The following is a 27,907-nucleotide window of genomic DNA, read 5'->3' as shown; positions in this document are numbered from 1 at the left end:
TAATTATTTATTTATTGTCAATTTATTTGAAAAGCAGAGAGACAAAGGTAGATGGAAACATAGAGATACAGAGATCTTCTGTCCACTGGTTCACTCCCTAAACCCCTGCAACAGCCAAGGCTGGGCTGGGCCAGACTGAAGCCGGGTCCCAGAGCTCAATCCAGGACCACTAGGTGGTGGCAGGGACCAAGTCCTGAGGCATCACGTGTGCGTCCCAGGGTGTGCATTAGCAGGAAGCTGGAAGCATCCGAGCCACCGTGAGGGCCACCGGGCCCTCCTACTGCTCTAGACCACTTGGAATGCTTAAAACAAAGTAAACGCTACATAAATACTTGTGTCCTTTAGGGAATAACGACAAGAAAAAAGTACAGACGCAGCCAACACAGGCCTCACTACTACGCAGTAGGCATTAGCAACAGCTAACACTGCCAGCCAGTGCTGGCTTGAACGGGCAGGTGCAGCAGATGTGGGATGCGCCGCGGGAGGCCAGCTGTACACACACAGACGCAGGGATCAGCAGCCCCGCCCTTCCAGGCCAGCCGGGGCCGGGCACTGGGCAGTGTGGGGAGGATCAGCCAGGTGTCCTGGTGGTTCTGTCTTTCTTTTTGTCCACTCCTCCCCATGGCTGCCCCCCCACCTTCCCCACCCCTTGCACACGGACAGCCAGGGGCCTCCCCAGCACCGTCCCCTGGGATGGCAGATACAGGGTGGCCCGGAAGTCATTGCTCAGCTCTGCGTTCAAGGGTTTTGCAAAACCCTCCATAGAAACCACAGCCCTCGGAAGAGGCTCCCCTCCCCCCATAGGAATCCTCACGTGGGGGCTTCCCCTCATGCCCAGGCCTTGGCCCCAAAGAACACTGGGTGCCCACCAGCCTTGGAGAGAGCCACTTAGCCTTGCCCAAGCCAAAGCCAGCCAGGTCAGCAGTCTAGGCCTGCGCCCTCCAGGCTCCGGAAGCTGCAGGGGGTCCCTGCCCTCGGTCTGAAAGAGCAAGGGCCTGCCCGCGTGCATGGCTGTGGGCAGAAGCCTGGGCAGGCCCTGGTGGGCAACAGTGGACTCAGCAGGGAGCTGGGGGCTAAGACCTTCTTGGAGAAGAGAGAGGTAGAGACAGAGACAGAGAGAGAGAGGTAGAGACACACACAGAGAGAGAGGTCTTCCATCTGCTGCTTCCCCAAATGGATACAATGGCCAGAGCTGAGTTGATCTGAAGCCAGGACCCAGGAGCTTCCTCCAGGTCTCCCACGTGGGTGCAGGGGCCCAAGGACTTGGGTCATCCTCCACTGCCTTCCCAGGCGCATTTGCAGGGAGTTGGATCGGAAGTGGAGCAGCCGGGACTGGAACCGGTGCCATACGGGATGCTGGCACTGCAGGTCAGCACTTTAACCCATTGTGCCATAGCGCTGGCCCCAAATTGCATTTTTTTCAAACCTAATTTTGTGTTTGGAGGCTCCAGCCGCAGGCCTGTGCTGGTTTCTGGCACGGAGGCTACACAGCTGGCCCTGCGTTCTCACAGACACTTCATCCGCATACTCAGCCGACCATGGATGGAGAGTATGTGGGGAAATGGTTTCTGTACCGAACACCGCTCTCTAAACCACACAGCACAAGCGTCTACACTGTGGCGTTTACACTGGCCTGGGTACTGGAAGGAATTTCGAGGTGACTTCAAGTGTGCGGGGCCTGTGTGTGTGGCTTCTGTGCAGACGTCACCCTGGGACTTGATATCCTGGTGGGAGGCGCCTGGAACCAACCCCTCCTGGATACCCGGGGGTGACTGTGTGTAACTTCTGTGGTTTGGACTATTTTAATAAATCTTAAAAAGTGGGGGGAGGGGCCGCCGCCGTGGCTCACTTGGTTAATCCTCTGCCTGCGGCGCCGACATCCCATATGGGCGCCGGGTTCTAGTCCCAGTTGCTCCTCTTCCAGTCCAGCTCTATGCTGTGGCCCGGGAGTGCAGTGGAGGATGGCCCAAGTGCTTGGGCCCTGCACCCGCATGGGAGACCAGGAGGAAGCACCTGGCTCCTGGCTTTGGATCAGCGCAGCGCCGGCCATGGCAGCCATTTGCAGGGTGAACCAATGGAAGGAAGACCTTTCTCTCTGTTTCCCTCTCTCACTGTCTAATTCTATATGTCAAAAAAAAAATTTAAAAAACGGGGGGAGTGGCTATGTGGCATAGTAGGTTAAACCTCTCCCTACAGCACCAGCATCCCATATGGGCACCAGTTCGAGTCCTGGTTGCTCCACTTCCAATCCTGTTTATATCCTGGGAAAGCAGTGGAAGATGGCTCATTTGGGGAACCAGTAGATATTATGAAGGGACCAGTGGGTGGGACAGGCACAAACTTGGCCACTGTGAGGGGATATGGTGGGAGCCCTGATGCTGTAAGGCACACACATGGGAGGGAACCCAGTCCAGCCACGTGGGCAATGGGAGGCAGGCGCAAAAGGAATGGGATGAAGGTGGGTGACAAACTTCCTGTAGGGTCGGGAGAAGAGGGTGAGGCCTCAGCTCCTCCTCCAGGCTGGCCCTGAGAGCTGTGTCACATCGAGTCCAGGAGAGACCAAGGGGAGCAGGGTAATGCCCCAGGTGTGGGATCCAAAGCAAGGTAACCAGAGGTCCACGCTCAGGGACAGGGCTGCCGGCCCGAGCGCTTGGGGCCCCTGCTACCCACTATGGGAGACCAGTAAGAAGCGCCTGGCAACGCTCTGTGAAACCACGCTCAAAGCCTTTCCTTCAAGCACAAGTCGTTCGCCCTCGGACCAGCCCTGCTGTGCAGTTCAGAAGGGAGGCCTTGAACTAGGTACGGGGTCAGGGGACAGGCTCCATGAGCTGGGGTCCTAGCATGTGACCGAGACACACACACATGCAACGTCAACAAGGAGGCCAGTGCCCAGTGCACAGAGCCCACTCGGTGAGCATGGGCGGAGTGAGGGCCACCCACCCGCCTCCCTCCCTCCCTCCCTCGCCTTCCAGGAGAGGCTTGGGCAGCTGTGTTTGTATCAGGAGCCCCTGACTCAAGGCAGCCAATCAGAGCTCTTTCCTGAGGCTGAGGTCCCCTTGCTGCCTCGGGCAGCTGGGGCTGGGCCAGGGCTGGAGCCAGAAGCCGGGGACACAGTCCAGTGCCCCACATGGGCGGCAGGAAGCCATCACCTGATGCCCCTAAGATGTGCACTGGCATGAAGCTGGAACCGCGAGTGCAGCTGGGACTCAAACCCTGACTCGCTGATGCAGGATGCAGGCGTCCTAACCACCAGGACACAAGCCCGCTCCAAAGGGCTGGGTCTTCATGACGAGGCCCCCTCTGCGGCTTGCGCTGGCTTCAGCGGGTTCCTGAGCCTTGCAGGGGCGGAGAAGGCGTCACAGAAGAAGGGAAATGCAGGACGAGCAGGGACGCAAACCCTGGAGAGTGCGGCTCCTGGCAGGGGAGAGGGAGCCGAGCTGGGGCTGTGCACGCCCCGGGCGGGCGCCTGAGAGGGAGGGCCGGCCCAGTGAGCAGGAGACGGAGGGGCCCAGGAGTGCTTCAGCCCGGCAGGCATTGAGCTCACTCCTCAAGGGAGACTGGGGAAGGAGGCTGGAGCACAGGGCCTCCCAGGGCCTTGTCCAGGGCCCACCCTCAGGCTCTGCAGGACCGCAGAGCCACCCCTGTCCGGGGTCACGGCTGTGAGGGGCGGGGTGGGCATCCGAGCACTTCCTCCCGGCTCCCTTGGCTTTGCTATTTTTCCCCGGGAGTGCTGGTTCCTGAGTGGGAGGCAGGAAGAGGAGAGCACGGGGGAGGAGGGGTGTGGTTCCCCCTTCCGGGCTGGGCCGGGATGGAGGCTCTGTCCTCGGTTCTGAGGGGCCGCTGCCCCCGGCCCTGCCTCCCTCTGCCTCTGACTGCCCCTGCTGAAAGATCAGTTCTTTCACTCATCTGCCTAGTCACCGTCTCGCTATCCCACCTGGACTCCCACCTCTGCCACCTGCCAGTGTTTGCTTGCTCTCAGTCACATTTCTAACCTCTCCCTCCCTTGGAGTCTAAAAGTGCAAATTGGAGGCGGATAAAGAAACCTTTGTCCTCCCCAGGGTTAGAAGGATGCGCGGAGCCTGTGGGTTTAATGCACTGAGAACTAAGCCTGGCACGTCAGGGCTTCCTGTGTGTGTGGGCTCTTAACTTAAAAAAAAAAAAAAAAAAGATTTATTTATTTATTTGAAAGGCAGAGAGATAGGGAGGGAGTAAGAGAGAGAGAACGAGCGAGAGAGCAAGAGCAAGAGAGAGAGAGAGAGAGAGAGAGAGAGAGAGAACAAGATCTTCCATCTGCTGATTCATTCCCTAAATGACCACAACAGCCAGAGCTGGTCCAGGCCAAAGCCAGGAGCCAGGAACTCCATCTGGGTCTCCACATGGGTTACAGGGGCCCAAGCACCCAGGCCATCTTCCGTTGCCTTCCCATCATGTGGGAGATAGCCTCACCTGTCCATTCAAGAGGTGGACTCCAGCTCAGGAAGTGTAGAGAAAGGGAGACTTTATTATCTGTCCTGCAAGATCAGGTGTCTGATGAACATACGTGTGCACCGCAGGTACAGGGAGCGATTTATATCCTAGGATACAGGTCCCTCCCCCAGTGCCTCATTGGCTGAGTTCTATGGGGTATACAGTCTCCCTGGAAGTCACCTAAGTTACAAAGTTATCTTTCTTCTTTCCTCCTCCTGTGAGTTAGCAACTCCATAACATACTTTTAGCCTAGTGAATTTTGCTCCATCTGCAAGTCAGCTAATCGTAAATGGACCCCCAGACACTTTCTTAAAATGCACACCAGCAAAACAGCCAGGACATGAACCATCCAGCTCACCTGCAAAGCCAGCTTGGCGACTTAACCAATTGTGCTGCAATGCTGGTTCCGATTTTTTAAAAAGATTTATTTATTTATTTGAAGGAGAGAGAGAGAGAGAGAGAGAGAGAGAGAGAGAGAGATCCTCCGTCCATCAATTCACTCCCCAAATGGCCACAACAGCTGGAGCTGAGTTGATCCGAAGCCTGGAGCCAGGAGCTTCCTCCAGGTCTCTGATCCAGATGCAGGGGCCCAATCACCTGCCCCATCTCCCACTGCTGTCCCAGGCCATAGCAGAGAGCAGGATCAGAAGAGGAGCAGCCGGGACTCGAACCAGAGCCCGTATGGGATGCCCGTGTTGCAGGTGGCGGCCCTGCCCACTGCCGGCCCCTGATTTTTAAATATTGACAGAGCAGTTGCTACATGTTGAGCCTGAAGGATGGAGGGATGACTAAGACACAGTGTCTGCTCTTCAGGTACCCAGCATCCAGTACAGACAGACCCTGTGTGTGAGTGTGCTGGAGGGAGGGTCCAGGTACCTCAGGAGAGCTGAGTGACTGGCTTATGGGAGCAGTTAGGGAAGGCTTCACAGGACGGGTTTCGAAGGATGAAGAGGAGTTCACTTTCTCTGGAAGAAGCAGACAGGGAATTCCAGGCAACATGAACTGCGGTGAGTGTGAGCATTTGGCCTGTTGGTTAAGATGCCCGTATCCCATACGGGTTCGAGTCCTGCCTGATGCACACCCTGGGAGGCAGCAGGTGTTGTGCATCCCTGCCATTCACAGGGGAGACCTAGATTGAGTTCCCAGCTTCTGGCTTTGGCCCAGCTCTGGCTGTCGCAAGAACGTGGGGAGCAAACCAGCGATGAGAGCTCTCCCCCACCACACCCCACTCTTTCTTTTTCTTTCTTTCTTTCTTTCTTTCTTTCTTTCTTTCTTTCTTTCTTTCTTTCTTTCTTTCTTTCTTTCAGGCAGAGTGGACAGTGAGAGAGAGACAGACAGAAAGGTCTTCCTTTGCCGTTGGTTCACCCTCCAATAGCCACCGCAGCCGGCGCACCGCGCTGATCCGAAGCCAGGAGCCAGGTGCTTCTCCTGGTCTCCCATGGGGTGCAGGGCCCAAGCACTTGGGCCATCCTCCACTGCACTCCCTGGCCACAGCAGAGAGCTGGCCTGGAAGAGGGGCAACCGGGACAGAATCCGGCGCCCCAACCGGGACTAGAACACGGTGTGCCGGTGCTGCTAGGCGGAGGATTAGCCTAGTGAGCCGCGGCGCCGGCCCACCCCATCTTTCTACTTTGTGTGTAAATAAAATAAACAATCAAAAAGCTCAGGCTCCACTCCCAATTCCAGCTTCCCGGGAATGTGCACCGGGAGGCAGCAGGTGATGGCCCGAGCAGTTGGGTTCCTGCCACTCACATGGGAGTGTTTGCCCCCTCCCAGGCTAGAAAGCAAGCTCTGAGTCCTAGGACACCCACCCCCACCCCGAGGAAGCTCTCCACCGGGAGGGGCAGTACTGGCACAATTGCAGGAGCTGGTGACCCTGCACGGGCCCAGGCTCTGGCTCAGACACGCTGGGGTCCAGAGTGGGCAAGACAGGTTGGAACCAAGAGGGGTCCCAAAGCCAGATAGTGGCCATCACAATGTAGCCACAGGCAGGCTGTGCCAAGCCCTGTCCCAGCTCTGTGGTCTGCCCAGCACCCACTGTTGACCCATGCAACCACCTCCCAACGCTCTCTGGGGCTGCCCTACAAGGTAAAGCACTCCTCGGGAGAGGAGGGGCTTGGGAGGAGGAGCCACATTCCTGAGCTTAGCTCTCCTGGACACAGGACACAGGGTCTGCCCCGCGCCTGACAGGGCCCAGCGGCTGGGGCTTGTACTGTCTGCGTGTGTAGCCTGAGCTCCATGTGAGTCTCCCATGTGGGCACCTGGGCCATCTTCTGCTGCCTTCCCAGGTGCATTAGAAGTAAACTGGGGACCGGCGCCATGGCTCAATAGGCTAATCCTCCGCCTTGCGGCACCAACACACCGGGTTCTAGTCCTGGTCGGGGCACCAGATTCTGTCCCGGTTGCCCCTCTTCCAGCCCAGCACTCTGCTGTGGCCAGGGAGTGCAGTGGAGGATGGCCCAAGTGCTTGGGCCCTGCACCTGTATGGGAGACCAGGAGGAAGAACCTGGCTCCTAGCTTCAGATCGGCGCAGTGCGCCAGCCATAGCGGCCGTTTGGGGGGTGAACCAATGGCAAAGGAAGACCTTTCTCTCTGTCTCTCTCTCTCACTGTCTAACTTTGCCTGTCAAAAAAAAAAAAAAAAAAAAAAAAGTAAACTAGATCAAAAGTGGAGCAGACAGGACTCAAACTGGCACCCATGTGGGAGGCCGGAGTCACAGGTGGCAGCCTTACCCACTACACCCTACATCATGATCTTTTATTTAAGTGATTATTTATTTTAGGTCTTGGTCTTTATAAAGCTCCTCCGGGAGTGTGCCCAGAACCTCTGAGGACACAGAAGGGTACACAGGGTCTCCTTCCTCCTCTGCTGGCCTGGACGGCTGGGAGGCAGGGGAAAGGTGGGCTGGGTTTATGCCCACAGGTCAGAGAATTTAGGGCTGGAGAAAGATCTCATGTACAAAAACCGGGAAGGACACGAGGCTGGTGAGGAGAAACCCCAACAGAGAGCTTGCGGAGGGGCTTTGAGCTGCGGTATAAGGAAAAAAATTAAAGATTTATTTATTTGAGGGGCCAGTGCTGTCACATAGTGGGTAAAACCGCCGCCTGCAGGGCCAGCATCCCATATGGGCACTGGTTTGAGTCCCGACTGCTTCTCTTCCCATCCAGCTCTCTGCTGTGGCCTGGGACAGTAGTGGAAGATGGCCCAAGTGCTTGGGCCCCTGCACCCACATGGGAGACCTGGAGGAAGCTCCTGGCTCCTGGCTTCAGATCGGCCCAGCTCTAGCTGTTGTGGCCATTTGGGGAGTGAACCAGTGGATGTAAGATCTCTCTCTCTCTGCCCCTGCCTCTCTGTAACTCTGCCTTTCAAATAAAACAAATAAAATCTTAGAAAAATAAATAAATAAATAAGATAAGCAGGACCTCAAGCCCAGGCTGCCTACGTTCAAATCCTGGCTCCTGCTTCCAGCTGTGCGACCCACACCAAGTCACACAACATCTGTGAGTCCCTTACTGCCTCCACTGTGAAACAGGGCTAAGGAAAGCAGCTCCCCCGGGACCGGGTGAGGATTCGATGCCTTGCCATCACGTTAGACCACCTGACGAATGGGCCGCGTGCTTGCAATGATTAAGCCTTACGGAGGACACAGGGCAGGACGGCGCCTCGGGGAAGGTGACGGGCGGGGGCTGTGCAGAGACGAGGGCGGAAGCAGCCTTGGCAGGAGCAGAAAGACACTTTCCAGGCAGAGGGAGAGGCGTGTGAAAGCTCCCGAGGCGGAAAATGGCTTGGCAGGTGTCGGCAGGGCCAGAAGGTCTGGGAGGCGGGAGCTCAGGGAAGAGGGGACGGCGGCACGAGAGGCCAGCAGGGCCCCCGGGGCCCCGGGAAGCAGCTCGGGCTCCAATTCAAACGCACTGTGCAGGTCCACAAGGTGGTTCTGGTTTTGTAGATGGTACAGAAGCGTCCATACGGAGCAGACACATCCCAGGTGCGTGCACCCGGCACTGTGACCCCAGAGTGTGAGCAGCACCCCAGAATCCCCCTCGGGCCCCCCGCGGGGCCCACCACCCCGACTGCTGCCAGCAGCAGTTTGCCCGTCTGCCAGTGTGTGTGTGTCCTCGTGCCGGACGCCTCCGGCTCCACGCCACGGCTCCGTCAGCAGCCGTGGTTCTGTTTCTGCTCTCGGCGCGCGGCATTCGTGCCGTGACGATACCACAGCTAAGTCACCCATCCCACTGGCCAGGGGCATTGGGGGCGCCCAGACTGCAGCTGCGGCCGACATTCTGGCCCTGTCTTAGGGCGCACATGTCTACGCCATTGAAGGCTTTTGAACGTGAAACTGACAGGCTCTCTTCCCAACCTCCCTCCAGCCCTGCCACCTGCTCCTGACGGCTACACCGGAACAAACGGGCAGAAGCCCGGCTCACTCTGACCTCGCGTGAACCGCAGGTGCGGCTAACTCCCTACTGCCTCAGCACAGTCCTGGCGTCCTCAAGCGGAAGGTGGGCTCAACCACACCACAGCTGCAGGTGGCCCCGGGGGCTAAACTAAACAGGAAGTGGCCTTGAACGCCCAAGGTCAGGTGCGCACCGCCTGCCTCCACGGGGCCTGATGAACGCCTCCCTCCTTTCTCTGCCAGGCGTGGGGGAAAGAAATGACACCAGGGCACACCCTGCTGTGGTGCGGGTGAAGTTCCAACACCAAGGCCAGCACAGATCCAGTCTCCACCAAGAGGGCACTGCCCACCTGCTGCCCCCAGCTGAAGGCCGGGCAGCCGCTGCCCCCTCCCCGCTCCCCTCCTCCCCTCCCTGAGGGCCTCCCCGGGTGCCCACCCAGCCTGCTCTCCCGCCCTGGTGACTGTGCCCACAACCCAGGGCACCTTCCTCCGCCGCACACCCCAGCCCCTCGCGATGCAAGCCGTGCTCTCCTTGCCAGACTGCGCGGGCAGGGAAGGCCCTGTCCCCCGTTCCGGAAGATGGAAGTCCTCCCACACCTGGCGCTGTGCCCAGGGCTCGCGGGGGCGTTCTGAATGATTCATTCATGACTTTGGGAGAGCCGGCACGACCCCTGAGCGGTTAAGAGAAGGCGCTGTGACGTCACACAGACTTGGGTTCAAGTTCTGGCTCTGTGACCTTGGTCGTCTCTCTGAGCCTGCTTCCTCACGGAAAAAAAAAAAAAAAATGGAATGAGCAAGACCCGATTGGGTCACTGTGAGGAAATCGCGAGACCAGGCTGGAAGGGCCCGGCCTCCGGGAGCAGCTCGCTCCGGGCGGGGGAGGAGGAGGGGGCGCGAACTTCCCGCTGCGGCCCCCCCCCCTCGCCCCCCGGAACTGGGGCGGTGCGCAGCACCCGGTCCGTTTTACAGATACAGAAACTGAGGCCTGGGCGCGGCAGGCTACGGCCCGAGCCCAGATCCTGACTCTGCGTCCAGTGCCCGACCCGCCCCGGGGCGCGGGCTCGAGGGGCCGGGACCTCGGGGCGCGCTCCGGGCGCTCCGGCTCGGCCCCCCGCCGCGCGCGCCGCTCCCGGGAGCGCAGAGCTCGCGGTTGTCACTTTAAATTAAAAGGAGGGAGCGGGCGGGCGGCGAGCGCGAGGGAGCGCGCGGCGGGCTCCTGGGAGCGAGCCCGGACTGCGGCGCAGAGCCCGTCCGCCGCCCCGGCCCGGCCGAGCCCCCGGCCCGCGCCGCGCCGCGCCGAGGCTGGTGCTCCGCGACACTGCGGGGGAGCGCTGCGGCCGGCGGCCGGGAGCGCCGAGCCGGAACCGGAGCGGCGGCCCCTACACGGAGCCGGGGTGAGTACGCACCGGCCGACCCCCGCGCACGGCCGGGCTACGCGCCCTCCGCGCGGACGCACGCAGCCCCGGCCCCGCGCCCCGGTCCCCGGCCGCACTCGCCCCGCGCGCCTGCACCCCGCGCCCCGCTTGCACGCGAACGCCGGCCACCGCGCACGCCGGGCGCCCGTACCCGGCCCGGCCACTCCGCGCACTGCGCATCGCCTTGCGCCCCGCACGCCCGCCGCCCCGCGTGTGCACACACGCGGCTCACCCCGCCATTTACACGCCTCCGGCGCGCCCGCGCTGCCCGGCACCCTGGCATTCGCTCTCAGCGCCGGGGCCGACCTCACTGCCCCTTCCTGACACCGGCGCCCACACTCTGGGGAGCCAGCCCCCTGGGGGCTTCTGAGGCGGGAGCGCAGGGCCTGAGGGAACCGTGCACGTCTTGAGGCGCACGTCGCACCCGTGCCTAGGAGACCCCGCTGCCAGAAGAGCCAGAGGGGACGCTCAGCCTCCTTGGGGCTGTGTATTTGTCCGAAGAGGGGGTGGGGTTGGGGCCAGACATGGGGACCCAAAGTCCCGAGCCAGCCGTCCTCCGGGGCCCCTTTCCTGGGACACGGGGATTGTGGGGCCCCCTCTCATTCTCCGAAGCCACCCTTGTCCCCAAGAGCCTGGAGTCCTGGAGCCTGGGCGCCCTTCGGGGCAGCCTGGTGCTTCCTGATAGAAATGAGGAGACCCACCCAGTTAGCAGAGCCAGTCCCAAGACGGGTCGGGGCAAGCACTCCACGGCTGCCTGCCTCTCTGAACCTGACACGGTCCCCACGCGGTGGCCTGGCAGAGGTGGGGGGGACGCCCCCAGCCTGGCCTCTGCTCCCAGTGACCCCTGCACCTGTGTTCTCAGCAGTACACAGGGCAGGGGAGCTGACCCCCAGAGGGCTGCAGCGAAGATTAGCAAAAGCCACACCTGGCAGTGCCTGGCACAAGTGCCCAGCGCATAGTAGGTGACCGGTAAAGGCCACCGCTCGCCAGCCAGAATGTGCCGTGGCTTCTGCGGGCTGCTTGGGGGAGGCAGTGGGAAGTGGCTATCTCAGCGTGGGTGGGGGGAGAGGAAGGCGCCTGAAAAGACATTTCAAACTTCAGGTCCTGAGGATGCCCCCAGCCTGCAAGGTCACGGTTCCTGGTGCTGACCCCACTACCTGCTGGCCAGGGGAGGGGGGTGGGAGGAGGGGCACCGACCAAGGAGAACCAGAAGATTCCTGGAAAGTCATTTCTCTGAGCCCAGAAGGGCACCCCCCCCCCAACACAGTCAGACTCCAGCAGAAGCCAGGGGTAGGGGTGGCTCTTCATGCCTCCTCCCCCACACCGCCCCCACCAGGCCTGGCTGGGAGTCAGCATGGTGGCCAAGAGCCCAGACCTGGATCCATCCCACCCTCGGGTATCTCACACGCTAAGGGACCCCGGGGTCCTGGTTTCTTTGTGAAATGAATCCGCTGTTTCCATGCAATCAGCAAGTCCACAGTGTGCCTACTGCCTGCCGGGCCCCGTGCTAGGCACTCAGATGAGCCCAGATTTGCACCTACAACTGTTTGCCCAGGTGCCGTGCAGTGGGGGGGGGGGGGTGGATGGATAGGGGGGAGGCTGCTGACCGAGGGGGCGGTGCGGGCTCAGGAGCTCAGAGGGCCAGCGCTGGCCCAATCCTGCCGTGCTTTCCTGTGTGCCAGGCCCCCGGGGAAGCCCTGGTCACTGCCCGCCCTGGCCTCCGCCAGGCCTTGTCAGCATCCTACCCCGGCCAGATCCCCAGGCTGGCAGACCGCCAGGCTGCCTGCGGGAGCCTACTGCAGACGGCTCCGGGGAGATGGAGTCTAGGGGTCTCCGGGACAGTGAGTAAAGCCATTAAGACGGGCAGTTGCTGCCCAGTCAGATCTGGCCCCGGCTCAGCTCCCGCTCACCAGCTGAGTCTGAGTGACCTTGAGCCCAGACATCGTCCTTCTCGGAGCCTCCTTCCTCCCCGTCGGATGGGGGTGATAACGGGGTTGGCCCCTGGTGGTCTCAGGATGGTGGGGAAAATGCATGTACAGTCCTTGCTAAAGGAAGAGGCAGCGCGTGGCTGCTGGCTTGGTGGCTTCAGGCAAGTCACCTCAACCTCTCTGAACCTCTCCTGGCTCATCCGAAGTCCGGCTTAACCAGGTTGACCGTGGGAGGTGCTGCCAGGGGCCACAAGCCGCCCGGCACCTGCTGCATTGGGGGTGGGGGGATGTAGACCTGCTGTCCCATGAAGACCCCTCCCCCACCTTTATAAATTTTTTTCAAATGCATCTTTAATGGGAAATTTCTCAATTTTAAAATGTTGGCAGCTCACTTGAGACAAATATAACACATCTGCAGGCTGGTGGTGCTGCCCCCGCAACGCCCTGCTGAGTGAGCTACGGCTTAGGGGAACCTGCCGAGACTGTTGCCAGGCCAAAGCGGTTAATACCTTCCAGCCTGACCCTACTTCTCTTTTCATTCCGCCCTCCTGGCACCGTGCAGGGCAGTCACCATCCCCATTTCACAGATGAGATAACTGAGGCTCAGAGGGACCCAAAGCCACTTGGACGAGCAAGGGAGTGGCTCTAGGATTCAGAGCTGGGTCAGCTGCCTACAAAGCCTGCACTCAGGCTGAACCCCCCCACAAAGCGGCCCCCTCACTAGACTCCGCCCCCCCACTGGGTGCCTCAGCCTCTCCCTGTCCTGTCCTCCCTCTTCTCAGGCCCTTCCCAGGGGACCACAGCTGGCACCTGTGTCTGGGGGGTGCGCCCGAAACCACAGCAGCCAGTGAAGGGCTGTGCAGGAGTCTGGGGTCTGAGCTGGACCTGCCTAGGAAGGACAGGGTCCCCTCCCCTGATAGCCAGAGTGGGCTGCAGCCCGGGGTGGACACATGTACTGCCCCGTGGGGTGACCTTGCCACCGTGTCCCAGCGTGGCGTCCCTCCTGCCAAGTCACTTCTGCCAAGTTCACAGGGAAGAGAAGCCACTGGCATTGTCCGGTGACTCTGGCTGGGCACGCGTGTCACACGTGTCTGTGCGGACAGCCTCCTGCCAGGAGCCCGGCTGCCCGAGGATTGGACACGGCGATGTCCAGCTTCCTAGGAAGCTTGTTTGAAACAGGCGCCCACCTGTGGTGAGGCCCTGGTGGTCAGGTGTGCAGGCTGACTGGCCTGGGCAAGGATTCAACCTCCCTGCCTGCCTGGGCACTGGGGACTGATCCGCATACCAGAGGCCATGAGTGCACCTGCTTCATGGGGCCTGGAGCTCAGCGAGGGCTCAAGGGGCCATGGGTGTGCAGCCTGCTGTACCAGCATTATCTGGAGCCCAGGAAGGGAGCTTCCACTCAGGTCAGGGTGGGCAAATGCCTCCCCATCACCATGACAACCCTTGTCCTATCGTGGGAGCGGGGGCCCAGCGCCTCTGGGTGCCCTCATCCACCTTCCTTCTCCAGGCCGCCTGTCCTAGGGCTTATGGCGCTGATGGGACCAGGGTACCCCAAAGGCTTGACTCCAGTGCTGCAGATTGGGGAGAACCCCAGGATTCCTGAAAATGCCAAGAGTCTCGGCTTTACCCTGGGGCTTGGCCCCCAGCCCAGACAGGGGGCCCGCAGTAGGCACCCAGGGGCTTGGAACGGGGGCAGCCTTGAAGGGTGCCTACCTTTCCTGTGAATTAGTTGTGACATTTGGAAATCAGGAAATGCACATAAAGAATCCAGACGCGCGGCCGTTCTTTAAAGAGCCAGAAAGGCCAGCGGCGAAGTCGGCGTTGCCCGTGGAGCAGAGAAGCGGCCGTCCTGGGGCCCCCGAGCTCCCTGCAGGTCTCGCCCTCGCCCCCTTGCTGCTGGCTTCCCGTCCCTTCCACGCCGGGCCCGCAGGCTTTGGGGTGTGTGCGCACCGTCCTGAAGCGCAGGGGAACCGAGCGGTGGGCCGTGGGGGTCCTCCAGCCCCTGTGCCTCGAGCTGAGAGCGAACAGCTCATCCCAGCCCCCCTCTGCCAGGACTCCCCACCACCGCTGAGAAGACATCCATGAGCAGGTTCGCTTCTCTGCAAGCAGAAGGCAACGGGCAGGCGCCAGGGTGCAGGTGACGGCTTGCATGGGCACCAAGACCTTTCTAGAACAACTGAGTCAGAACTTGGCAGCTCACAAAACCTGCGGGGGGAGGGTGGGGTGAGGAAGAAGCTCCCCCCCCCCCGAGCAGAAGCGCAGCCCCTTTTCCCGAGTGACAGGGAGGCACTGGGCCGGTGCCGTGGCACAGAGGGTTAGGGGGCCGCCTGCCACGCAGCACCATGTGAACGCTGGTTCCAGTCCCGGCTGCTCCGCTTCCGATCCAGCTCCCTGCTAATGCGCCTGGGAAAGCAGCGGGGGACGCCCAAGCATCTGGGCCCCTGCACCCACGTGGGAGACCCAGAGCCTGGAGTTCTCAGCCCCCCTGGCTTCCGCTTGGCCATTTTGCCCATTTGGGGAGTGAACCAGTGGATGGAGGATCTCTCTCTGTACATATAGCTACATTTAAAAGGGAAAAAAAAAAAAGATGCATTGGAAATCAGCTAAGGGGCCAACTCCAGTGAGTGACCGGGGGCCGGTGCTCGTGGCAGCTGGCATGATGCGATGAAAAGCTGAGTTTAATTATGGTGCAGGCAATTCTGCAATCCACGCACGGTTTGTTTATAACACATTTTGTCACCGGGTTTAGCAGATCAAGTACAGGGCGCCCTATAACAATGGAATTGCGGATAAACAGTTAATATTTATTCCAGCATAAATGTGTCCCAGGGAGTATGAGGGACATGCAACGGGACTTCAAATATTCCCTGGAAAATGGAGCTGAAAGATTTTTCCTGTGCAAAAAAACAAAACAAAACAAAACAAAAAAATCCGTACATACGACAGATCTCCAAAATGTTCATGAAGAATGTGTATTATGAACAAACCACACATGGATTGCAAAATTGCACCATTAAACTCAGATCTTCATCGTATTTTTCTATAAATTGAAATACCCTCGTGCCTGCATGGGCTTCCTGTACTTTGTCTAGCACCTCTGATATGAGGTCTTTAGGTGGCATTTTAAAAACTGCTGGGGTCGGCACCATGGCTCAATGAGCTAATCCTCCACCTGCACCCCGGGTTCTAGTCCCGGTTGCTCCTCTTCCAGGCCAGCTCTCTGCTGTGGCCCGGGAAGGCAGTGGAGGATGGCCCAAGTGCTTAGACCCTGCACCCACATGGGAGACCAGGAGAAGCACCTGGCTCCTGGCTTCAGATCAGCGCGGTGCACCGCGGCGGCCATTGTGGGGTGAACCAACGGAAAAGGAAGACCTTTCTCTCTGTCTCTCTCTCTCTCACTCTCCACTCTGCCTGTCAAAAAAAAAAAAAAAAAAAAAACTGCTGGAAGCTCCGGGTGCCCACACGTGGTCAGTCAGGTTGGGGCCGTGACCCTCTGTGGCCCTCTCGCTAACTCTTTCCCTTGCAGTCACAGGCGCTGGGGCAGGCACCATGGCCGTGGATGTGACTGAGTACCACCTGAGCGGTGAGTGCCCAAGGGAAGCCCCTGTGGGTCACAGCTGGGACCCTCGCCCCAGGCCTGGGCGGCGGGCGGCTGGGGCTGAACCACAGCCCTGTTTTACCCACCAGGCCAATCGGTGGCCACCCGAGGTCTCAGCCTTTTCCTCTCCAGTGGCTCCTGGGACCCCACCCCTGCCCCGTGAGACCCTTGTGCCTCTGCTCCCTGACAATGAATCTGTGACAGACGACTCCACCCCGCGGGGGGGCCCTTCCTGGAGCCCGTCAAGTGGTCAGATGCCAGGAAGGTCCATGTCGGATTTGTGGAACGTCAGAGTCCCAGCTGAATGGGAAGTGGTGCCCCTGTGGGATGCAGCAGCCAGCTTCCTTCCCGCTGCCCCTGCAGGCTCAGCCGATCAATCCTGGTGCTGAGCTAGGGAGCTGGAGGCTGTGGATTTTCCCAGCAGTGGGCAGCATCAGGGCAGGAAAGCTCACCGTCTTTCCCCCCCGTTCCCCACCCACTCACAGGTGAACCAGGATCCCTGGTCTCCCGACTCGCAGGCCAGCACCCCAGCCTAGCCCCAGGTCTTTGCAGGGCCTTTGCTGGGCCTCCTTGCAGCTCTGCCTGGCCCAGCAGCCCCACGACGCGGGTGGAGAGTGCAAGGCAGCAGAGGCCGGGTGCCGGGCTGTGTGGCTGCAAACCTCTCTCCGCCACCCCCTCCCCAGCTTCCTCATTTGTAAAGTGGGGCAGCACTGGAACTTTTCCCAGGGTTCCGAGGACCCGATGGGTTCAGATGTGAGGGCGCCTCCAGGAGTTCGTGGGGAAAGGGAACGAAATGCTAAATTGTGGTTCAGAACACTTTTTGAGATACTCGTTTTCCATGAGCTTTTTGCAGACTTCTCCTGTATGAATTGTATCCCCCCTCCTCCTCCTCCTCTTCCTCCTCCTCCTCCTCGTCCCATTTCTGGGCTGATCCGGACCTTGCTAGGCTTGGGAATTCTCCGTTTCACCCCAAGGCAGTTACTCTGTAAAATCAGTTGGCCAGAACCTGCCACTGGGGATGTGGGCTCCAGTTCCTCCGTTCTGTTCTGCCCCTCCCCGTCTGCTCAGATCCGGGCTCTGTCCCTGCCCTCTGGCACCCCCACCCCGACCCCCAGCACTGGCCTGGGGCCGCACATCATTCCACAGTTCACCAGGCTCTTGCCCATCCCATCCCCTGTTCGTCAGAACATTCCAGAACATTCTGGAGCCATGTCGAGGCTGGGCCTGGGACCCCGTGCAGAGGTCTTGGTGATGGTTTCATTTAGCCTGGGACTTACATTCGAGCAACAGGAGAACTCAGGGGTGTGGGGGCTGTGTCCACCCCGCCCTCACCCTCCTGCTGGGCCCTTCCTGGCTGGTCCTGCCTGGCTGATGTTTGCATCATAATCCTGTGATTATTTTTTGCCTCTTAACAATACCGAGATGTTTTCTCATGCTGCCACAGTGTCACTTTCGTGACCCCAATTTCCATTCTCCAAGGCCGGTGACATTCCCTCCTAAGACAGCTCTGCCAGCGCCCGCCGGCCCCCGCGGTGGAAGCCTCCGGCTGACTCCAGATTTCGCTGTTATAAATACAGCCTCGGTGACTCACGCCACACACATCCCACGGGCTGGGATTTTCCCTGCAGAATAAACGCGCCCAGTGGGACCCCGGACGGGGATGCATTTGTCCCTGCTGCTGTTTTCCCGAGGGGGAGCCAGCCCAGAAGACCGGACCCCGAGGCGCCGGGCTGTGCGGTTCCTCACCTGGGCCGCTGGAAACGGGAACCCAATTTGCTCATTAACCTCTGTCAGCCTTGGCGCTCCGCTTCTGGACGGCGGAAGCAGGGCCTCCTTGGGCCGGGCTGATGAACACTGGGTCCTCTCCGCCACCCCACCCCCGGTGACTCAGTGGCGTGGGCTCTGGCTGAAAATGGCCCCTCCAGAAGGGCTTTGTGCTGAGCCCTCCCAGTGCGGCTGGACTCGGGGCCAGCCGAGTATCCTACCGTCCTCTGTGGTCTGTTTCCTGCCCCACCCTTCCCCTAGACAGCAAGACTCAGCCTGTGGGCTCCTTCTGCCCACAGGGTGCTGGCACACAGCAGGTGCTCAATGGATGCGTGACAGTCTCCACCCCTGCCTGGCTCTGCGACCCTGGGAGAGCTCTTTCTCCGTGTTGTACCTCAGTTTCCCCATTTGAACTGAGGTAGGGCTGGTGCTGACAGCGGGTTAGAGAGCGCCGTCTGCCAGCAGCGTGCCTTCTGCTGGTGAGCCCGGTGTGGCAGTCGGCCGCTTCCTCCGGGAAGCAGAGCCAGGTTTCTGCAGCGAGGCAGGACCTCGTACGTGTGTGGATCCCGGGGCTTGATGAGGACCGCTCGACATGGTCGAGGGGTGATTGTGGCGCCTGGGACAGCGAGCCCAGGGCCAGTTACGTGCCTGTGGGCAGGGGAGACGCACCTGCCCTGCACAGGCTGAAACTGCTGCTCCCTTTGGTGGAACTGCACTTGTTCTGGAGAGAGAAGTCTTGAGCGAGGAGACTCACGGACTCCGCCCACCTGCTTGATGGACACCGTTTAGTAGGCTGTTCCCTTGTGTGCTCCAGCAGCCCCGCCCATTTTAGCATGTTTTCAGCACCCTGCAAAGAAACCAGTTCCCCCAACACGTTCTGGCCACTGACAGCCACAGCTGTGTCTCTCGTCATTCAGCTTTGCCCATTGTGGACAGTTGGTATCCAGCTGTCCCTGCGCACCTGCGTGCCCCAGGGGGACTGAGGTCTGGCCGTGTTCCGGCTCAGTACAGAATGGCACGGTATTTGCATGTGAACCTGTGCCTGTCTTCCCACAGACTTTACGCCGTGTCCGGGCTGCATGCAACCCTTCACACAACACAAATGCTATGTAAATGGGTACTGCCTGGTATTGCTTTGGTAACAACGACAAAGAAATGGCCTGTGCTTGGTCAGCACAGAGGCAAACAAGGTAGGCCTGTGGACACGGCACGCGCGCTGCCGTGGGCTGAATGCGCAGGTGCAGACCAGGCCAGCCCCCAGCAGAACCAGACAGCACCTGGCCTTTGTGTCGGCCAAGGTCCATCACCCTCTTCCCAGTCGGCATCACAGCTCCGTTCTCTTGCGTTGCTGACCGTGTGTAGGGCACCTTGTTTATCTGTTCATCCGCTGCTGGCTCAGGTGTGCGGCAAAAATAGGACCCTAGCTTTTCCTCCCCCAAGTGCCCTTCTGCTTGGACCCCCAGAAAGCCGGAAGCCCTCCAGAGACAGGGGCAGCCCCTGGGTGTAAAGCCTGGGGCCTCTCCACAGCTCTCCAAACGCTCCAGCCACCCACCTCCGCCAGGAGACGCGCGCGTGTTTGTGGAAAGCAGTGTGGACAGGCATGAGAGCGTGCTGTGGACACCTGGTCCCTCACCCAGTGGCTGAGCCGCCTGCTCCCCCGGGCAGGGGCCTGCAGCCACTCACGAGAGACCACCCTTGCCTTGCAGTCATCAAGAGCCCGCCCGGCTGGGAGGTGGGCGTCTACGCCGCGGGGGCCCTGGCCCTGCTGGGAATCGCGGCCGTGAGCCTGTGGCGGCTCTGGACGTCCGGCAGCTTTCCCAGCCCCTCGCCGTTCCCCAACTATGACTACCGCTACCTGCAGCAGAAGTACGGCGAGGCCTCCGCAGAGGCCAGGCGCAAGGTGAGGCTGCTGCTCCCGCAGGCGCACGCCCCCTGCTGGGCGCCCTCCGCATCGGCCTCAGTTCCCGCCCCCGCCCCACTCACCCTCTCCCGGCCCGTGCTAGGAGGCCGGGAAGAGCTTCAGAACCGGCTTGGGTGGGGGCCGGTGTTCCGTGTCTCACCAGAGTGCCTGGGTTCCATGCCTGTCTCTGCTCCTCCTAACACAGACCCCCCCCGGGGGTGGGGGGCAGCAGGTGCTGGATGGAGTGCTTGAGTTACTTCCCCCCGCCCACGTGGGAGCCTGGATGGGGTCCCTGGCTCCTAGCTTCCACCTGGCCCAGCCCTGAGTGATTCAGCCATTTGGGGAGTGAACCAGCAGGTGGAAGACCTCTCTCTCTCTCTCTCTCTCTCTCTCTCTGTATGTGTGTGTGTGTCCCTGTGCAAATAAATAACTCTAAGAAACAAAAGCAAAACCCCATCCGTTCAGGGCTTCCCCAGACCTGCTGCCGGCTGGAGCCGCCACTGGCCGTGCAGTGGGCACTTGGCACGTGACCAGTGTCTGCCGCTGGGACCTCAGGCTCGGCAGGGGTGCCCTGTCCCGGGGTGCCAGCCCCACTAGGGGTTCTCGCTGTCGCCAGGTAGCACTGGGCAGCGCGCAGAGTCCAGTGAGCACAGCCAGGATCTGTTAGCAGATGAGCGCCCACCTGCTGCCTCGTCCACGGCGTCAGGGGCTGCCATGCACGCTCGCACGCGCCTGGGGACCGGAGAACCCGGCACAGCTTTTCCAGGAGCATTGTGGCAACGCAGGCGAAAACCTTTGGAAGGACTGTGTCTTCCCAGGCAGGGTTTTAAGGGCGCTACTTGCACTTGGTTGTGTGCATTTGTGAAAATTAGAAACGCATCCGTGCCCAGCTGTAGGGGACAGGAAAACAGGAAACGGAGGAGAGGGCGGTGACGACACGGGAACGGCTTCTGCCACACAGGCAAAGCTCGCTTAGGGAAAAGAAAAATCCGAATATCTGGGCAGGTGTTATGCAATGTGGAAGCTTTCTTGTGTTGGAAACTTTTTTTAAAAAAGATTTATTTATTTGAAGGGCAGAGAGAGAGAGACAGAGATCTTCCATCCACTGGTTCACTCCCCAAATGCGCACAACTGCCGGGGCTGGGCCAGGCTGACGCCAGGAGCCCAGAATTCCACCTGGGTTTCCCGTGTCTGTGGCAGGAACCCAAGCACTTGGGCCACTGTCTGCTGCCTCCCAAGTGCATTGGCAGGAAGCTGGATTGGAAGTGGCACTCCAGTGTGGAATGAGGGCGTCTCCAGGGGGGGTCCGACCCACCGTGCCCCAGCGCCCACCCCAGGAGACACTTAGTAAACTTCCTTTGGGGCTGTGAGGTCATCTGTTGAGGGGCTGTCCCCTAGTTCCTGTCCCCAGGCCCCTGCTGCTGGGGTCCTTCCTTGCTAACTAGCTCACTTCTCTACGTATGCAATCGTGTCCTTATAAATAATTATCTTAAGAAAAGCTTTCCTTCCATCCTGGTTGACAAACAATACTGTTCAATAAGAACCTCCCCGACCGTCCCAGCTCACAGGGGCTACCAAGGAATCTCCAACTCTGCGGCAAAGCCCGCAGTCTCGCGCGCTCACGGCTCTGGACGAGAGTGTGGAGACGCCTCTGCCGTCTCCCTCCGACCTTGCCCGAGGCCCTCGTGATATCCCGTGTCCCTTTCGCAGAGGATATCCGCCTGGAACGGCCAGCGGCCCAGCACGCGGGGACCGCCCAGCCGCAAGGGCAGCCTGAGCCTGGAGGACACCTTGGAGAGCGTGAGCGAGCTGGGGCCCCTGGAGCTAATGGGGCGCGAGCTGGACCTGGCGCCCTACGGGCCACTGCGCAAGTCCCAGTCGGCCGACTCCCTCAACTCCATCTCCTCTGTGAGCAACACGTTCGGGCAGGACTTCACCCTGGGCCAGGTGGAGGTGAGCATGGACTACGCCGCCGCGTCCCACACCCTCCACGTGGCCGTGCTGCAGGGCAGGGACCTGCTGGAGCGCGAGGAAGCCAGCTTCGAGTCCTGCTTCATGCGCGTGAGCCTGCTGCCGGACGAGCAGATCGTGGGCATCTCCCGGGTGAGTGGGGCCCCCTGCGGGGCCGCGCGAGGCCGGAGCTGCGGGCACCAACCTGGGGGGGGCTCGCCTGAGGGCTCCTGCTGTGTGCCCCGGGCTGCACTGGCGGAAACCACACCCCCGCCCCTGTGTCCCTGTGTCAGCGCAGGGTCCTGCTGGGGAGCGAGGACAGCTGGCTCATTAGGGGACCTCGGTTACGGGGCTGTGATGGTGGTGCGGGTGTGGCTTTGGCAACCTCGCGAGTGCTGAGGCCCCACTGGGGGAGAGAAGCAAGTCGGAGTCCACCTCAGTGGGAGCCGCGTCCTTTGGCCAAGGGACGCGGTCGGACACTGCAGGGGAGGAGCTAGGAGAAGGACCCACCTTCCTCTGGTGCCCCACCCTCTGGGGATGACGGGACTGGGCACCTGGAGCCGAGAGCAGAGTGGGGGCCCCCACGAGAAGTGGTGGGCAGAAGGACCCTGGAGCCGGCCTGCCAGGGTTCGAATCCCAGCCCCAGCACTTCCTACCAGTGTGACCTCGGGTGAGTTGCCGAAGCGTGCTCTAACAGTGTCCAAGTGGACATCAGAATCATCGAGGAAGGGGCGGCTTCATACACATAAAGTCTGTAGCCCAGGGCTCTCAAGGCCATGGTCAGGGCCCCCTGGGGGACTCCGGGAGGTCCAGGACGCATCCTTCAAGGAGGGACACTGGCTGAGAGCAGCCGCCACGGCCTGTTCTGTGCCGGGAGCCCCGTGCGTCCAGGATTCGCTCACGCTCCCCACTGAGGCCAGCCGGATGGAGGGTGCTCGGAGAGAGCCCTCTGCCCGGGTGCCCATGAAGCCCCGTGCTCAGAGAGGGGCGGTCACAGGCCAGTGTGGCCAGAGCACGGCGAGATGGGGCACGTCAGGAGAGGGGCGAGGAGCCCTCCAAGAGTCTTCGTGGGGGATTGTGTGGGGAACAGGGCTCCCCGGGAGCACTGTAAGAGGAGTCTTCCCGGACCCCCCACCCCAGGCAGTGACAGAAGTGTGGTTCAGGGCAGCTGGGGGCGCTGCTCCGAGCCTCACAGCCCGAGCCACTCCTACCAGCCAGACCCCAGCTTCGGGCCAGGCGCCGGGGATGAGCACCCCTCTCTCAATACCACCGGGTAGCGGTTAAGGCAGCCGACACGGAAAAGGAGCAGTGCCGTGGGGGCACCTCCCCAGGGCCAATGGCTCCCAGAGGCAGGGCTGGGCTTTGAAATGGAGTCTTCCCACTTGCCTGCTCATTCTACCTACCCAGCCATTCATACACCTGCCCACATGCTCATCCATTTAACCACACACCCATCCACCTGCCCACACACCAACCCATCCATCTACCCACATGCCCACCACCTGCCTCTACACCCATCTACCTGTCCACGCCTCCCCCACATCCGTCAACACACCTGTTCACCTGCCCACACACCTGTCCACCTGTCCACACCCCCCCACACGCATCCACCTGCCCCCACACTCACCCACCTGTCCACACCCGCCCCATCCACTGGCCCTGACGCCTCTCCCCGGCGCTGCCCCCGCAGCTCCAGCGGAACGCCTACTCCATCTTCTTCGACGAGAAGTTCTCGGTGCCGCTGGAGCCCGCCGCCCTGGAGGAGAAGAGCCTGCGGTTCTCCGTGTTCGGCATTGACGAGGACGAGCGCAACGTGAGCACGGGCGTGGTGGAGCTGAAGCTGTCCGTGCTGGACCTCCCGCTGCAGCCCTTCAGCGGCTGGCTGTACCTGCAGGACCAGAACAAGGTGAGCCCGGCCCCCGCCCCCGAGGGGAGCACACGCAGCGGGGACAGCAGCCTGAACCCCGCCAGCATTAGGCGAGCAGAGCAGCCCCAAGCCGCCTCCTAGGAGACCGATGGCTGTGTGCAGCGACTTCACACATCCTGACCGCTGTCTCCAGCGCGCCTGCTGCTCCTAGTGCAAACCTCCAGAGGCTTTCAGTCCAGGCCAAGGCCAAGTTCAAGGTTCCCTCTCAAGGGGTAGCAGTGCGGGGGGAACCTCGACGATCTGCCTCCATCACGTCTGGACCTGCCTGTTCTGTTTCCCGTGGCCTGGAGAGAGGCACTGAGACGCATTTGACTGCTACGTCGGCCTGGCGGCCCCTGGCCCTCCTTGCAAGAAGGGTACCGTGGCGGGAGGAGTGGGTTTCCTCCATGCAGCGGGGGGAGGGGCTCTGGTGCCCTCTCAGCCCTGCCGGCCCGGGGCCCCAGAGCTGCAGTTTCAGCTCCTGGCCTTCCTGGACCCCTCAAGTCCTGGCAGCGGGGAGAAGCCCTCTGAGCCGCCGCTCTGTCCCCCAGGTCCCTGACGCTGTGGGGGAGATCCTTCTGTCCCTCAGCTACCTCCCCACGGCCGAACGGCTCACTGTAGTCGTGGTAAAGGCCAAGAACCTCGTCTGGACCAACGACAAGACCACAGCGGGTAAGGCCCTGAGCCGTGCGAGGCGGAGCAGCCAGGGCGGGGCCTGCGTGGAAGATCCATCCCCCTCTCGGAGCATGGAGACCCCAAGGGTGGCAGGGAGTCCCAGTGAGGGTACAGTGAGTGCAGGGGTGGCGGCAAGCTGGGGAGGGGGGCTGAACAGGGAGCAGCCCTGAGGGCCACAGGCACCGGGCAGGGAACCAAGGTAGGCACCTGCTTCCCAGAACCGGAACTTCCGATGGAGGACTAGGGCCACCAGGTTGGGGTGGGCGCCACGTGGGACCGATGACAGAGGGGACCTCGGGCCCAGGCAGGTACAGCCAGGACGCCTGGTGGGCGATGGGCGTGGCCAGGCACTGACCTGGTATTTCAGAGCCACACACCACTGAGTCAGGCCCTGGCGCGCAGGCGGGTGCCGGTGACTCAGGCTGTGCCGTTTATAGAATGGAAGAGGCGGGGCTGCCGAGCCCCCCAGAGTCTTGTGGGAGGGGAGCACGCAGGCTGTGAGGCGGCTGCGTCCAAGGCCTGGCCCTCCCCCAATGGCACGTGAGCCTTGGTTTTCTCATCTGGGACGTGGGAACGCTAACACAGGCCCAATGGCAGAGTTGCAGGAGATGCTGGCAAGAGCGGGTGGAGAGGGGCGCCCAGTGGGGCGGGCAGGGCTGTGCCCAGCGAGCCTGGCCCTCAGCCCTCCCTCCACCTGTCCGTAGACCCCTTCGTCAAAGTGTACCTGCTGCAGGATGGGAGGAAGATGAGCAAAAAGAAGACGGCGGTGAAGAGGGACGACCCCAACCCCGTGTTCAACGAAGCCATGATCTTCTCTGTGCCGGCCCTGCTGCTCCAGGTGAGGCACGGGAATCCACACGCCCCCTCCCATGGGGCAGCAGTTACCCAGCAGCCCCGGGGGCGGGCCAGCCCTCTGGTGGGTGCTGGGGACGGGGGGGAGCCGCGTTCTTGGTGCTCGGCGAGCATAGGTGCTCGTCGGCAGCGAGGGACCACAGAGGCCTGGGGAGGGGTGCGGCCCAGTCACCCAGGGCTCCAGAGCCCCAGCCCTGGGTGCCTGCTGAGCTCCCGTCTGCCCCCAGGGAGACCCCCTCCCAGCTGGGACATCACAGGCCGCGGCTGGGGGGCAGTGCACTGCATGCACCCTAGCGGCCCTGCTTACATACCTCAGAGGACGGGGATCTCACCACCTCCCTCCATCCTGTGGCACTCCTGACAGGGAGGAAGTCCCTTTATGCCTTGAGCCGGTCCCTGCCCCTGTAGCCCCAGGAGCCCACCTAAGGCCCTCCCCTGGGTTTGAGAGCCCTGACCCCAGCCTGGCCCTGACCGCTTCTAATTACTGCAGACAGCCCAACCTGACCAGCCCTGGGCATCAGAACGTCGCTCGGCCTCCCGCGTGGCCCCACGCCACCTGTCCAACCCCTGCCTCCCCTGGGCGGCCAGAACACCCACCGTGCCACAGCCTGAATGGGCACCAGGGGGTGGGGGAGGGGAAGTCAGGCCGGGTCCCAGTCTCCACCTCCCTTCCCCATGCATGAGTCACGTTAACGATTCCACCCACGGCCCCACAGACCCCCCACACGCTGACCCACGCGTGTGAATTCACCCCGTGCCCCTGTGGGTGGGAATTGTCATTGTCACATCTGACAGATGGAGAAACTGAGGCAGTAGAAGCCCAAGTCCCTGCCAAGGTCGAACCGCAAGGAGGTGGCAGGGCCGGCTGTTGGACCAGGCAGGCGGGGCTGCCGCCGTTCAGCCCCTCCCCCGCCACTGCTCTGCCGGGTGACTTGAGACAGGCCTGGAGGTTCAGGGGCCCTCGCCTGCACCTGCTGGGGCCCGGCGCCTGTGGTGGGACCCCTGGCTGTGCCCGGTGCCACAGCACCCACTTTGCCTCCTCCCCAGGACCTGTCTCTCCGCGTGACGGTGGCTGAGAGCGGCAGCGACGGCCGTGGGGACAACGTGGGCCATGTCATCATCGGGCCCTCGGCCAGCGGCATGGGCACCACACACTGGAACCAGATGCTGGCCACGCTGCGCAAGCCCGTGTCCATGTGGCACGCCGTCCGGCGAAACTAGCGGCCGGGGCGGCCCAGGCACCCTCTCCAGAGCCCAGCGGGAGCCACGAACGCTGGGCTCCCCCTGTGGAGTCCCCCTCTGCCCAGACTGCAGCGAAGGGCAGACATGGCTCTGTGTCCAGGGGCCTGGGCTTTCTGCCATGGAGGACCGGGGGTGGCTGGGTCGGGACCAGGCAGGGCAGCGACGGGGGCGCTGGCCACTGAGCAAGCACCACCTCCAATCCTCTTCCTGTCCGAGCCTCACCTGAGAGGGGCCCTGGGCTCCCACAGCCAGCGACCTCCGCCCCACGCCTCCCGGGACCCAGCAAGGCCTGGGGGCCGGGCACCCTGCTGGGCACCGGCAGGGGTGACAGGAACAGGAAGATGAGCTCTGCCTGCCCCCGGGGCTCAGCCGTGTTGGTTTTGGGGTCTCTGGGGACTGGGGGAGGGGCTGAGAGTGTCCCGACGGTGGGGGGGACCAGCTTGAGCCAGGGCACAAGGCCAGGCCCGTGCAGAACCCTGCAGGCCGTGGAGCACCGGGCCCCGAGTTCTCTACGTCTGCTCTCATGAGCCTCGGCCACCGTGAGAACCACAAAGTCAAAGAGGTGCAGGCCGTGCACCAAGCACCTGCTGGGAAAAGAGAAGCCTGGGGGGAGGGGTGGCCAGCACAGGGCCCAGGGTGGGGTCCGGGGGGGCTGCAGGCACCTGGGACGATGGCCTGGCGGTGGGGGGGGGCCGCCAGGTGGTCGAGATGGACAGCATGTGAGGGACAACTGGAGAGGGGCGAAGGCCAGGCTAGGACAGAGGCAGCTCCGGGGCACGGCCGGACCCCTGGTGCCCTCTGTGTCTCTTGAGCTGCAGCGTCAGGGACCATACAGCTTTGGCCCACGACTGGAGAGACCCCAGGGGCTGGGCTGGCACAACCCCTCCCCGCTCCTAGGGGTGTCACGGGACAAGGGGGCGGCTCTGTGCCCTGCACCGCCAAGGAGGGGTGCACCTGCCAGTTTCAAGGGGCGGCAAGGGTGCTCTGCAAGGCCCCTGCAGGTGGAAGAGTGGACTCAACACTGGCCACCACCCTGGTGAGCTGCAGACCCAGCCCCAACTGGGTGCCTCCAGCGACATGGAGGGAGGGGAGGCGAGGACAAGGACCCGAAAGCTGGACAGGTGCTCCCCAGCTGACGCTGCCCTGGCCCAGCTTGAGGCCAGCTGCCCACACTGTGGCCGTGGCCAGGAGGTCAGCGCAGGACCAGGGCGCGCATGGCCCCCACAGCCCGGGGACCTGGCCTTCCGAACCCAGCGGCCGTGCAGTGTGTCTGTCTCCTTCCCCGCCCTCCTCTCACCGCATGAAATGGGGACCGGGCACCCAGCGTGGCCACAGCGGGGGCTCAGTGTGCTGATGGGAATGATTCTAGAACCCGAATAAAGCCGGGGCAAGAAGGGGGCTTCCCGGAGCCCCGCTCAGCCCACTTCACCCTGGTCTCTCTGTGTCAGCTGTGAGGGCCTGACTGGCTGGGGAGGCCGTGACATGGCCTGGTGACATCGGCTGCTTACGGAACTCCGGGAGCTGCCTTGCGGGGGGAATGGGGGGGAATCAAAGAAGGCTTCTTGGTGGTGGCACTCAGCTGAGCTTCAGACAAGAGGGAGAATACGTAGATGAGCAGGAAAAGTGTTCCTAACAGAACAGCCTACGTAAAGGGACAGGAGTGGGAGAAGGGAGACGGGGCAGACCTCAAGAGTTCAGTGGGTGCCAGTGCCCAGCCTGCAACCCCATCACCAAGGTTTCCCTGTCACTGCCTTCCACAGATATGGAAACCGCTTCCCGGAGAGGCCAAGTAACAAGCCCAGGGTCACGCAGCC

General features: G+C 61.7%; 1 protein-coding gene across 3 annotated transcripts; it reads left to right on the top strand.

Moving 5' to 3' along the window:
• Window positions 1-9,650: 9,650 nt before the first annotated feature.
• Window positions 9,651-27,529, top strand: SYT12 (synaptotagmin 12). 3 transcript variants are annotated; one of them, XM_070067821.1, is made up of 9 exons: window positions 9,651-10,254; window positions 14,259-14,343; window positions 15,733-15,789; window positions 19,275-19,468; window positions 21,179-21,571; window positions 23,109-23,324; window positions 23,876-23,996; window positions 24,704-24,837; window positions 25,899-27,529. In XM_070067821.1, exons 3-9 carry the CDS (start codon window positions 15,756-15,758, stop codon window positions 26,070-26,072), a joined length of 1,266 nt encoding a protein of 421 aa, XP_069923922.1. In that variant the 5' UTR covers window positions 9,651-10,254; window positions 14,259-14,343; window positions 15,733-15,755; the 3' UTR covers window positions 26,073-27,529. The 3 variants fall into 3 exon arrangements, with proteins under 3 accessions (XP_069923922.1, XP_069923905.1, XP_069923936.1); XM_070067835.1 differs by lacking the exon at window positions 9,651-10,254 and adding an exon at window positions 11,901-14,144; XM_070067804.1 differs by lacking the exon at window positions 14,259-14,343 and having other exon boundaries at window positions 9,652-10,254.
• Window positions 27,530-27,907: the final 378 nt, after the last annotated feature.

Source organism: Oryctolagus cuniculus, chromosome 1, assembly GCF_964237555.1.
Source record: "Oryctolagus cuniculus chromosome 1, mOryCun1.1, whole genome shotgun sequence".
NCBI lineage: Eukaryota > Metazoa > Chordata > Mammalia > Lagomorpha > Leporidae > Oryctolagus > Oryctolagus cuniculus.
This window is presented reverse-complemented; position numbering and strand designations above follow the sequence as displayed.